At 39.9% G+C, this 13,659-nt stretch overlaps 1 protein-coding gene across 3 annotated transcripts; it reads left to right on the top strand.

Moving 5' to 3' along the window:
* The first annotated feature begins 6,995 nt into the window (after positions 1 to 6,995).
* Positions 6,996 to 11,553, top strand: LOC102718931 (serine/threonine-protein kinase STN7, chloroplastic). Of its 3 annotated transcripts, none has more exons than XR_001550395.2 (11): positions 6,996 to 7,420; positions 7,492 to 7,581; positions 8,066 to 8,185; positions 8,292 to 8,396; positions 8,746 to 8,914; positions 8,993 to 9,086; positions 9,211 to 9,304; positions 9,415 to 9,471; positions 10,349 to 10,762; positions 10,870 to 11,100; positions 11,260 to 11,553. XR_001550395.2 is itself a non-coding variant. In XM_006655489.3 (10 exons), the coding sequence occupies exons 1-10, from the start codon at positions 7,049 to 7,051 to the stop codon at positions 11,026 to 11,028; spliced, it is 1,674 nt and encodes a 557-aa protein (XP_006655552.2). In that variant the 5' UTR covers positions 6,996 to 7,048; the 3' UTR covers positions 11,029 to 11,385. The 3 variants fall into 3 exon arrangements, 1 of the variants encoding a protein (XP_006655552.2); XR_001550394.2 differs by having other exon boundaries at positions 11,199 to 11,551; XM_006655489.3 differs by having other exon boundaries at positions 10,870 to 11,385.
* Positions 11,554 to 13,659: the final 2,106 nt, after the last annotated feature.

The following is a 13,659-nucleotide window of genomic DNA, read 5'->3' as shown; positions in this document are numbered from 1 at the left end:
AAAAAAAGGAGAAGAAGAAATCAAAACAGGTCAGTAGAACTATCTAAATCTATCCTATGTACACCAAAGAATTGTCAAGCCTACATCCTAGAACCAAGAACCAGAGGAGCACAGAACCTAGAGCAGCAGTAGAGACCATTGGTCACCAGGACAAACAGCAGCATAGCATAGCAGATTCAGATTCAGATCATCAGATCAGTCATGGTAGCAGAGGAGCATGACCACGCATCTCCTGATGATGTAGAGCCTCGCCTTCTGCTCCCTCAGCATCCTGCTGAGGCCTCCTCCTGGCCTGTTCTTGCCATGGATCCTCAGCTTAACCATCTTGAATTTGTTCAGTGATTTCACAGAGAGGAGGATCTGGAGGAGGAAAAAGAAGGAGGAGGCTCAATGGCACTAGAGCTGGAGATCTGTTCCTGCTTTTGTTGGTGCTGTGGCCAAGTTTGCATCATCTGTGCTGCTTATATAGTAGAGTACTCCTCATCACACACACACATTGGCCATCTTCTTCTTCCTCCTCATGGTTACCTACTTGCACATATCATATAGCATCATCTTGGAGAGGGCATATACCCCTTCTTGGAAGTGGGGAGCTGCCATCTTCACAAGCACATGCAAGGCATCCTATCTCAAGTTGCACGAATTTTGATGACGCTCTAGGGGACAATGCCTCTCAGGCCTGTAGACCAACGGTCCTGCTTGACATCGAATTGATTCCATGATTAGGAATGCCTAATTAGCTTGCTCTGGGATTCCTTCCTGCCCTTCTAAATATTCCTACTACTACCTGCTACTAGCAGGAGTAGTTTTGACATGAAATAAAATTGATTTTGATTCCATGGAATGGAGATGCTAGTGGTAGCTAGATAGAGCCCTGTCATGGTCGGCTGTACACTGGCTATTTCTGTACCCAAGTTGGGACTTGGATGTCCATGGTATCTGCATTTTCTAATACAATAATGTTCCATTAGAAATTCAGGTTAGTGTCTTTTTATTCCATGTTTTAATCATTTCTTCAGGCTATTAATAGTATGAGCATACAAGGCCGTACAAAGTATGGTGTACTGAATGCTGACCATCTTTCTACTACAATGCGTGGGGATACGAGCCTCTCATAATTTACTTGTTAGTTTATCATCCACTGCCAAAATTTAAATTCTGAAACTTAAACTTGAGTAAATTTGGGGTATCTTACCCATGATTTAATTTTTGTTGCTGCGCCCGTTTTTTCCATGGCTTATCAACCATAGCTCAAACGATGACAGTTCCATGTGTACACTGTAATATATATCACCCGGTGAAATTTATGCAGCACTCTTTCTGAACTCAACCCCATTTAGTTTCCAAAAATTTTGCCCCAAAAATATCACATCAAATCTTTGACACCTGAATGGAGCATTAAACATAGATAAAAAAATAAACTAATTACACACGTGTGCTAATGATGGATTAATTAGGCTTAAAAGATTCATCTCGTGGTTTCTATGCAAACTATAAAATTCATTTTTTATTTGTATCCGGAAATTCCTAAAAAAAGTCAATTTATGTGGAACATTTTTCTCCAACTAAAAATTTATGTGGAACATTTTTCTCTGAAATCAATGTGTGCAGTTGCAGGTTAATCCAGGCCATCGTTTAACTAAAAGAAAACTAATATATCCCCCTCTGTCCATGGAGCATTGCAGAAGCAACGAGCTGGCTTCAACCCCAATTCATGGTGAAACCAGCTGCAGCTACCAAACCGCCGTTCAGTGAAAACGGCTGCGCCGCTCCTGCGGAGCCGGAAAACCGAGCACGCGTTGCTGATGCAGCAGCCTTGAGCCGAGCTCCATCATGCTCGGGGTCATATGACAATCACATGTGGCCCAGATTCTGTAGCTTAATCTGAGCTTTCGTACCACTGAAAGGCCACTAAAACCGTATTATTGCGCTGTTTAATTTTTATTTTTCTCTCTCTGTGGAGGTACGGCGGCTTCGAAATTTACAGGTGCCACATGTGAAACGCGTCTGAACGCAGCTAGCTAACCTCCCCTAGCTAGCTGCGTCCTGCTTGGTTGCTTGTTTCAGAGTTGCTCGTCAGATAAGAGCAAGCGAGATTCCTTCAGTCATCAGCATGACAAAGGAGCTGAATAGTTCCATGATATTTTTGTGTTTTGAGGACAGAATTAATTTGGATTTTTAATGATTTGGCCCTGTTTGAAAATGTATTTGCCAAATAGGTTCTCCGTAATGGAACTAAAACTTGGCGCCAACCTTTGTTTCTTGGGTTAAATTAGATCCATGCAAATATAAATATGCTAGTTTTAAAAATATGTCATTACTATCCGACTAATTGTAAGGATGCTATTATAATTTCAAAACTATCCGAAATATGCCACTCCATATTCTTTCGGTATAATTTTTTTAAAAAAAATAGACCATATTGCTCCTCTACTGTTCACTGTGCAAAGGACAATTTAGTCCAAAAATGACATATCTGAGATAGTTCTAAAATTATAATGACATCCTTATAATCAGTCGAGTAGTAACGATATATTTCAAAACTGGCAAATTTATATAGCATCAATCTAATTAACCCTTTCTTGGCACCTCAATGCCATCGCCATTCGTGCCAAAACCTAGCACCCATGTCATAGAGTCCATCATGGATGATAATATTGATAATATTAGTGCCAACATATTATCACTGAGGGTTGGCGCCTTATGGGTATCTACCAATTTAACCATGTCTTCTCTTCTCGGAGGTCAGTTTTTATTCCCGGACTCAAATGTCATCTGATAAAATAGAAATATATCATACGAGGGCTGAGCCTGATAATTCTTTCGTATTTCTTGTAGTCAGCTCGAACAATCTCGACCTTAAACCCATTAGCAAACTTTGGCTTTCTTACTGACCTATGTATCTGCCGACCCACTACAATATGTCGACAATAGATGTAATGCCATTGAAAATACATGTATATTTTTTTTTGATTTTTTTCGTGACATATGTTACTTAACCTGCACTGTGCGTACAACAACAATTTGTGTGCACATGACTCAAAAGTGAAATGTGTAAAACAAACCACGATGAAAAAACAACAAAATCAAGTTATAAAATTTAAATTTTGGCTTATAAGTAGTTGTAACTGCGAAACAATAGGAACCGATATGTTTCCTTTTGCAATAGTTTACTAGATTTATTTGTAAAATAAGTCTTAAAAGGGGCTTGAATGTTAAAACTCCAGCAGAACTGATTGGTTTTTGCTCAGCACAAAGGCACCACTCTTAGAGCGCAGAGACAACTGGGAAGATATTTTTGTCTAGTATCCTAACAGACCAAATGATATGCTTAAATAGTTCTAAGAGATATTTATAGATATTTATGATTAGAGATTCTATCTACAAGCTGCATTAGAAGGATCCTACTCATCCCTGGGACAAGAAATCATATCCTAATCATATCTACACAATACTTTTATCCGTTTATCACGCCATAGGCAGTACTATACCATAGTTATAATATGACAGCATCGCGTTTTTCAGAGTGCAAGGCATCCTGAATGGCTGATTCAGGTTTGGTTTCTTCTGATTTCAACCATAATTCAGACACATCCAATTCAATCGTGGCACAGTCACCAGAACTGCTCTGTCCATCCTTGCCAATTGCTACCCATCAGATCAGCTGTCCGATGAAGTATACAATGCTGAGATAATCAAAACATGTGGCATCAAAAAAATCTCACAGGCAGGCAGGCAGGCCAAACTCTCTCCATATTTGGAGCAACCTGTGTCTGCATTGACTCTGAACTCTGAAGAAGAAGAAGAAGAGAAGAAAAACACACACACATACACGCGTATTGTATTCGGCAGAGAGGCAGGCGTGGTTCTGGCCGCTGCATCATCTTCTTGCCCATTTGGCGCTAGCTGATGGTGGATTAATGGCAAGAACAGCTATACTTCCTCTATCTCAACAAAAAAAACGAATTCTTCGGTTTTCATGTCCAACGTTTAACCATCCGTCTTATTTAAATTTTTTTAAAAAAATTAGAAAAAAATTAGTCACACGTAAAATACTATTCATGATTTATCATCTAATAAAAACAAAAATATCCATCACAAAAAAATTTGAATAAGATAAATAGTCAAAAATTAAAGACAAAAAGTGGAAAATTGGTTTATTTTAGGACGAAGGGAGTAGCTTTGTGTGTGGGTTAAATTTGACCGCGATAAACAAATGTTTCAGGTGTTCCATGATGTGATGTGATCGATGGGATTTTATTCCTCTTCCACCGACCAGCACGATGTGTTTGCGTTCGCGGTTCGACGACGTTTACAGGAGAGGTGCTTTGTATGTTGCTTCTTCACAGTGATTTGCAATAATTTAGAACTTAGAGTAACTTTAACCGCTTCTCATCTTAACTTGCTACTAAATTTTTTTATAAATTATAAAAAACCATATCTTCTTATTTGCGCGTATATATGGAAGTCCTGATTTTACCTGGCATTCATAAAGAACGCCGCTGGTTTCCATCGCGCCTCCTCTACGAAAATTCACGTGTTTTGTTCTTCTTTTCTTTTCTGTCTGTCGTCCCCTCGCCGTCCGGTGGCCGCGCTGCCGCCGACCGGCGTTCGGCCGTCGCCACCCGGCGTCCCGCTGCCGCCAAGCTCCGTTTTTGGCCGCCGCCGGCCGCTGCGCCCCACGCCAGCTCGCCCATCGCCCGCGCCGCGCCCTCGCGTCGCCCGCCGCCGTCCTGCCTGGAAAGTTCGCCATGTGCGCTCCATCATGGGCGGCATCCGTGCGCTCCGCAACATGGACATCGTCGAGGCCGTCCACCATGACGCCGCCCGCTCCCACTAGCTCTTCGCATCCATCAAATTCGATTCTGATCAGCATCAGAACGATGACGAGAAGAATATGAATACGTTGCCTTGGAGATGATATCCACTCCACTGCTGCTATTCCATTAGTTACTCCGGCAGCAAATAACACACTTCACATTATTGCCATGGAATTTTGAGCCAAATCGCCCTGAGACTCCTTGTTCTTTTCTATCACGCACACGAGGAGAAAATTCCAACTTCCACGGTGAAAATAACTGAATGTGGGACTAATTTTTATTTTGCCAACTAAGTTATCCCAAACTATTGGAGATTGAGCCCATTTTCATTTGCTATATTTTTTGGAGACTTGCCAAAACACAAGATTTAGAAAATAAAATTTGCAAAACTGTTGGAGTTGCTCTTAGGTTTTAGCATGAATCTGATTCAGGTTGCTCGTGTAGTCGTACTGTCCATCATCTTCGTGGGCTTTGGTTTTTCAATAGGATACAATTTACGGCCTTTTAAATTGCTGCGCTGGGCCAGAAAAATCATAATTGGGCCGTCACTACCACGAGCCGATGAGCTGGGAAAAGTCTACTCTAGTTTCCTCTTTCTTGTCGTCGGGTTTAAATTGCATCCCTAATCCACAATATAGGAGATATTGACCTCTAGCTTGCAAAGCTGCCTTAAATTTGGTTATTTGGTAGTAGTACAGATGGCTGGTTTCACTAATGTGGTATTCTAATCAGCAAGTGCCAAACGTGAAGTCCCTTTTAATCACGTGAAGTTGGGTCACTGCACACTATAGACATGACTTCTGGGGTTCTGTAAAATGTCAAACAGATTGGTTTCCGTAAAATTCTCTAAAATTTCAGAATTTAAACGGGTTTTAAGTGTTGAAGCACCCTTACGAAGTTTAAAGTTTCGCTCCTATTTTTCCAGCGTATAACTGACTATCATTCTCATATTTTTATTTTTGTTTAATTTTATAAGCTAAAATTTAAATTTTGAACCTTATTTAAATAAGCCCCTAAGGTTTGAACAGTGACAGTGAACCGCAACTCTGTAACGTGTAACGGAGATATTTCTTTAACTTGGACTGCAGTCCAGTACTCCTACGAGTCGATCAAACCGTGAGAGCGAATTGTAGCCACTAGCTCGATTGAGGCTGATGCTTTCTATTGTCCATCTTCTCATAGCCACACATTATCGTCTCGCCATTTTTCTCTTTTATACAAACTAAACTAAGATTAGTGTTGCGCTAATAAAATATCTGATCTCACCGTTGGCCCTGGTTCCTTTTCTCACAAGTTTTTTTTATATTGCCTGAATTATTTAATTTTGTAATAAATATAAATAATTAAATTAGCTACCACAACGTTAAGAATTTTCTTTGCAAATAACAGACGAAGTACATTATATAGAAAATTTTTGTGTGGAACATAATATTAAGAAAATAAGCACAATAATAAATACTCTATAATTTAAAAATACATGATTTTAGTAGCCCTCCTATGTAAAAGTTCAACGAGTAGGAGTAGAATTAATTTGTATTTCCTGTAAAAACAACCTATTTAGATTGGTTTTTTGGACAGAGAAAATAATGGCTTAACTAAATCATGGATCCTATCATATGTAGGGTTTGTAAAACCATCTATAAAACCAAAGCCACAACTCAGCGGTAGGGTGTAACCACGTAGCTACCATCAAAATCATTGTAAATTTATAGAACAAACATTTAAATTCAACCTCCATGGGTTTTGTCACGATTATCATATGTTTTTAGCTGAAAACTGCAGCTGGTTGAATCAATTTAAGCTGTGGTAGTGATGGTTTTGTTATAGTTTTATCATGTTAAACACAATGTAAAAACAAAAATCGTCACTAGTTAAACCATTTTCTAAAATTTAGATAAACTTTATGTAAATAAAACAACTGGTTACTACTACACGCTCCAATGATAACCTCGGTGGCCGTTCCTGAACACTGATCCTACCGCCACTGACACGTGGGGCCAACAAGAGATGCTCCATGCAAAGCTCGCCGCGCGCGCTCCCAGCCACTTGGATCTCTGGGGGGACACTGACAGGTGGGACACGTCCCACGTGTCAACGTGTTCCGATCCCACACGTTTGAGTTATCTCCCCACGATAATTCGAAAAAAATAAATAATACAAACTCATATTGTGAGCCGCATTTTTCGAACTAAAGAGAAAGAGAAGGAAAAAAAAAGGAAAGAAAAAAAATGGCCACCGGTAGCCTTGGCCTCTCCACCTCCTTCCTCCCCGGCCACGACACCCTCCTCCGCCGCCGGCGCCGGCGGACGCTGCCGGCGGCGTCGTTCCGCCCGGTGACGGCGGAGCTCGGCGGCGAGATGGGGCGGCAGCTGGTGGAGGCGGTCGGGGTGGGGCTCCCCTGCACGGTGATGGCGTGCGGCGACGTCATCTACCGCAGCACGCTCCCGCGCAACGACGGGCTCACCATCACCGCCCCGGGCGTGGCGCTCGCGCTCGCCGCCGTGTCCTACCTCTGGTCCACCCCCGGCGTCGCGCCGGGCTTCTTCGACATGTTCGTCCTCGCCTTCGCCGAGCGCGTCTTCCGCCCTTCCTTCCGCAAGGTGCGGCACTCCGGGCCCCCCCTAGCTCTTCCACGCTTCTTCGATTGGGGCTGATTTGGTTGCTTTGGCAGGATGATTTCGTGCTCGGGAAGAAGCTCGGGGAGGGCGCGTTCGGAGTCGTCTACAAGGCGTCGGTGGCTGACCCCAAAGCGGCGGAGAAGGTAAACAGCAATGCGCATCACTGCATCTGCGTAAAAAAAAAAAACGCTTCAAATGTGTAGAACTTTTGTTGCCGATGATTGCTGCTTGCCTAAGTGGAGGGAATGAACTAACAAACTGAAGTTGTAAGCGAAGTGTCATGGACTCGGACAAACTGAAGTTGCTCATGAAGGAAGTGGAAATGTAGCTGCGAGTTCATGCTTATAGTATGTACTAGTATGTAGGGATGTACCACGTAAACAAATGGGGCTGGACAAATGCTATGGTGGTTGTGAATTTTTTGATGTGTTAGTCAGTCATGTAGTTTGTTTCCGGTAAGTATCCCAAAGATGCGAGGTTTATATCTAAAAGCCTAAAACCCTGTGGAAGTTTCATAAGCAAGCTTTTGAACAGAAATAACACGTTAGTCTTATCAGTTATAGGTGGGTTTCAAGGTCATTCGTAGTTTCGTACTAATGACCATGATTTGTCTGTTTCTCTTTAAAGCAAGGTGATGTTGTTGTGAAGAAGGCAACAGAGTATGGTGCAGTGGAGATATGGATGAACGAGCGCGTCAGGAGGGCCTGTGCCAGCAGCTGTGCGGATTTTATTTATGGCTTTCGTGAGGTATAAAATGGTTATGATAAAATTTGTTTCTAGCATCTTATGGACTTTTGTTTGCTAGAATATGATAAATTCCTAACACCCGCATTGCACATGCATTTCTTTTTAGAGCAAAGCTAAAGGTAAGGGGGCTGATGAATACTGGCTCATTTGGCGCTATGAAGGTGAGGATACACTTTTCGATCTCATGCAGAGCAAGGAGTTCCCTTACAATGTAAGTGCTGCCATCCAAATTGAAAGAGTCTCAGGTCGGTCAAGTTATATTCTTGCTTCTATTGACTCCAGTTGAAGTGTTGAACCAATTCTTTTTCAGTTACTGAATAATCAGATAATGTTAGTGTCATTAACTCATCATCCTCGATGCATTCCTTGGAAACTTTTCTTTACTCGTATTTTTGGATTAATTATGGAAGAGGCCATCAACCATTTTTCTGAAACCGCGTGAAAAACAATTAAATCAACAGAACTACAGAAGCTATAAACAAAATATGTTAGTTTGATATGCAGGATTAGTTCATATTTAATTAACGCTTAGCATTTCAAATTTGTTTGTGGTCTATCAGGTTGAGACAAAGATTCTTGGAGATGTTCAAAACCTGCCAAAGGGAGTAGCAAGGGAGAACAAGATTATTCAAACAGTAATGAGACAGCTTTTATTTGCTGTTGATGGGCTTCATTCAACTGGGATTGTTCACAGAGACATAAAACCCCAAAATGTGATATTTTCAGAAGGTGATAGCCGAAAAACATCATGTTTATAGTCATGATAATATCTTTTGAATTAACTTTTCAGTTTTTGTCTACTAATAGGATCTCGCACCTTCAAAATCATCGATCTTGGAGCAGCTGCTGATTTGCGAGTAGGAATCAACTATATTCCTAGCGAGTTCCTTTTAGATCCAAGGTACTCAAAACTACCTTCCTGATCCGAATCTGCACTGCTTGCAAAGAAGTTACCTTTCAAGTTAAAGTATAATGTGCTAAATAGTTTGACTAGGTATTTAATTAAAGCTTTATCAATGCTGCAGGTATGCTGCACCAGAGCAATATATAATGAGCACACAAACGCCTTCTGCTCCCTCTGCTCCAGTTGCAACTGCATTATCTCCAGTCCTTTGGCAGGTAATCTCAAAATCCTTGTTTCTTTTTTCTGTCTGTATGCCGATTCTTTAATACAGTTAGTCTAATAAAGTAAATTGCATTAGCTAATGCAGCATTTTTTTTCTTGGCAGTTGAACCTTCCTGACAGATTTGACATATATAGCCTGGGCCTCATATTCTTGCAAATGGTATGTTGTTACAGGGCTAGTAGACCAATAGGAGTTGATTGTTTGGATTTTTTATGGAAAAAAATAAACGACATATTTGCAAGCGAAAAATCATTTATGAATAAACTTTTATATATGTATTCTTAGTGATCTAAAAGTCAATGCTGGAAAATAAACTTCGGTAAAAAAAACCCTCAAAATTAACTCCAAATTTAAAGTTGAAAAATCAAAATTTGGCTTATAAGCAAAAACAAAAGCAAAAAGATGGGGGTGATAATGCTTCAATGCTCTTTGAAAAAATAAATTGCTAGTTTATGTCCTTTTGTCGCACTAGAAGAAGCTTATTATCCAATACCTATCATATGAAATGTCAGTATGTCACAATACTAAACACTGTTTCTACAAACGCTTTTATTCTGTTCATCTTTTATTGAAACACCTTCCATCATCTCCTGTTCCAAAGGAGCCCTAACTGTTTTGCAACATGGATCAACATTCTTATAGATGGCACATATGTCCATAGTTATCCACATGTGAGATCCTAGTTGAGTCTTTGTTGATCTCTGTTCCACATAACTTGAGATAATAAACAAGTGCAGGCGATACATGCTTCAGTGCAGGCAACACATAACTTGAGATAATATCTTAGTTGAGTCTTTGTTGGCTGCAAATATATGCTTCAGTGCAGGCAATACATGTCCAGGAGACCCAGGCACTTAATGTAATATGTCTGAACTGTCATTTTGAATCTGGGATGTTTCCGTCCTGTTGCATGGCCTCCCAAGCGAAAAAATTATTGGAATAGCTAATTTTTAATGTTTCCGAAACATATTGATTTGTATAGATGTTCATTAAAAAACTTCTTGTCAATCTTCTCTAACATGTCAATCTTTCGTAGGCATTTCCATCATTGAGAACAGACAGCAGCCTCATACAATTTAACCGCCAACTGAAGAGGTGCAACTACGACTTAGAAGCTTGGAGGAATTTGGTAGAGCCACGAGCTACTCCAGAGCTCCGAAGGGGCTTTGACATCTTGGATTTAGATGGTGGTATTGGATGGGAACTTCTCACATCTATGGTCCGGTACAAAGCACGGCAAAGGACTGCTGCTAAGGCTGCATTAGCACATCCATATTTCAACCGTGAGGGGCTCCTTGGCCTCTCTGTAATGCAAAACTTGAGGTTGCAACTGCTTCGTGCAACCCAGAAAGACTACAGTGAAGCAGCCCGTTGGGTCATCGGCCTCATGGCAAGATCAGGAACAGAAACTGAAGGAGGTTTTACAGAGGCACAGCTTCAAGAACTTAGGGTATGCATGATAGCATAGCTGAAACACTGCATCAAGGAGTGTTGCTGCAGTTTGCCGTCAAATATTTCATTTCCATTCTCTAATGCCTCTACTTTTCTGCTCGATAGGAAATTAAACCAAAGAAAGGCGGTGCACGGAGGAACTTGCTTGCTTCCGTGTTGCGTGTGCAGAGAAAGATCGTGAGGACAATCAACGAAAGCATGGATGAGCTTAGCAGCCAGAGCAAAAGCATTTGGTGGAGCCGTTGGATACCAAAGGAGGAGTAGGCACAGACGCAGCTCTGTGCCTCTCTGTACATCACCCCATTTCTTCTGTAAAAACCTCGCCCTGCAGCAATGGTAATGGTACATCCTACTTACTTTTCTCTACCTCTGGTGAGTATAAATCGTCCATCGATCGGAGAAAGACTTACAATAGCATACTGATATCCAAATAGGTGTACATATATTTGACATGGAAGCAAATTTTCAGAGACCCTTATCATAAGGTCATAACAGGTCACCTGTACTTGATTAATCGTGATGGATTGATTGCTGCTCGGGAAGTGTCTTCATCATGTGGAACTCCTACCAAGAGACCCATGGCAGGTGGTCATAATGATTAATGAATCCTCATAAGTGGAACTGAACCTCGTGATGGCTTATGGAGTGATTGAAACCATGTTTGGGGAGCTTTTGGCAAGTGGAAATTTTTCTAGAATCTCTTTCAACCAAACAATCCAGACTGTTGTAGTTGTAGATCTAGAAAAACTAAAGTCAAAAACTGAAAAAACAAGTTCTTTGTTTTCTTTCACTTATACTTATGCTTATAAGTCAGAATATAAATTTTAAAACTTAAATTTAAAGTTAATTTTATGGGTTTTTAATTATATTTTATTTTCTAGCATTTGTTTTAAGATCACTTGAAAGTTGAAACACATATATAAAAAATTATTTATAAATTATTTTTTAATCACTACTAAACCATTTTACTTATACTTATTTTAAGTGAAAAAGATGATGTTGCAAGTTTCTCTAGATCTTCGTTGGCCAGCTTCAGAATCTCGAGCTACCTGTGGCCAAGTTATGCCATGTCACCCTTCTCTTTTTATTGCATTTGTTTGAACTTCCTACATGGTCCAAGTTGGAGTGCTGGACCAGTTTGCTATTCTGCTCAATGTGCCAACTGACATCAACGAACTATTATTGCCACTCCCATATGGCTGATTCTAGCAGCATATTAATGCTTTTTGACTACTTTCATCTGCCACTAAGGTACTGGTGATTTAGGGGGTGTTTAGTTTGCAAAAAGTTTTTGCAAAAACATCAAATCAAGTTTTTGACAACCATTTGAAGTATTAAACGTACTCTAATTACAAAATAAATTTCAGATTTCGGCTGGAAACCGCGAGACGAATCTTTTAAGCCTAGTTAATCCATCATTAGTACATGTAATTACTGTAGCACTGATGGCTAATCACGACATAATTAGGCTCGAAAGATTCGTCTCACGATTTCTTACATAACTATGCAATTAGTTTATTGATTCATCTATATTTAATGCTTCATTTAGATGTTTAAAGATTCGATGCGATTTTCTTAAGAAAATTTTTTGGAAACTAAACAAGACCTTATTCACCGTCCATCATACTGAGTTGGTTATCCTTTGGTTTTATTAGAAAAAAATGCAACAATATATTTGCAAATGAAAAATAATTTATGGATAAAATTTTTATACTATATTTAGTAATTTAAAATCAAAGAGCAAAAATAAACTATGATAAAAAAATCCAAAATAAAATTTAATGTTATAGTTAAAAATATAACTTTAACTTATAAATATTTTATAAGTAGAAACGAAATGATAAGCAGTAAGTTTGACATATATCAGAAGGTCCATGAATAGGGAATGGTGTGGAGTTTTGGAATGCATAGAAGATCCTGTCAGTCGACAGCCAGCGTGGAAAAGCGACGAAACAGTTCATGGCCAGGAGGACAGGTCGACATGGCCATCCATGCTTTGCCAGACTGGTCTCCTTGTGATCCTCAATTCCTCATCCCTCACCTGCGACGAAATTGTTTTGTTTTGCCAAAGTGGTACATTGAGCAAAGAGTCATTTTCACTGTCTTTTTGCTTGTCAAACTTCATTTTTTTTTACTGAGGTATAGGTTAACCAAAAGCGATTTATTACGTTTTATGTGTACGCAGATACAATTTGTATATAACAATTTACTGTGGCAAAGTGCCCGCCAACTGACTAACTTTAAACATGATCTGGCAACCAACAGTCATAGGCCGGGCTCTTTTATATGATTTTGAGATAGTTATTTAATGTATAAACGACAGAATAAACTCACAGAAAATTTAAAATCTACTTTATAAGATGATAAGCTTACCCGTATAATTTTCTCCAAAAAATATAGCATTTAGAAATTTGGAAAGCATGTGCGTGTGTGTATATATATATTTATAAGTTAAAAATAAAAAATAACGATGATAAAAATTAAAATCAAATTTGAATTTAAAATTTTAAAATTTACCAGCGACCGATAAGCCGAAGAGAGAAGTGGGCTAACGGTTTCGTTACACGGCCATAATTTAGCACCGACCAATGATTAGATCGAACAGAAGAAAAATGATGGGACCGGCTCGCTCAGGAGGGCTCACAACCGAACTGCCGTCGTTTGCCTTTGTTTTGCATGCAACAATAATCATCCTAGAGAGTTTAGTTTAGTTCCAAACTGATCAATAAATAATCTTCTAACAACTCGAATGTCGCAGTATGCTCGCTTTCAATTAACAAATAAATATTTCAAGCCCGAAAAAATATAAACAAAAACCTGAGGGGGTTCAGTGCAAAAGCGGAGCATCGCCCAGGTGCCAAGTCTCGTCTCGAACCTTCCGCTCACACCGGAGGG

Source organism: Oryza brachyantha, chromosome 5 (assembly GCF_000231095.2).
Source record: "Oryza brachyantha chromosome 5, ObraRS2, whole genome shotgun sequence".
Classification (NCBI taxonomy): Eukaryota; Viridiplantae; Streptophyta; class Magnoliopsida; order Poales; family Poaceae; genus Oryza; species Oryza brachyantha.
This window is presented reverse-complemented; position numbering and strand designations above follow the sequence as displayed.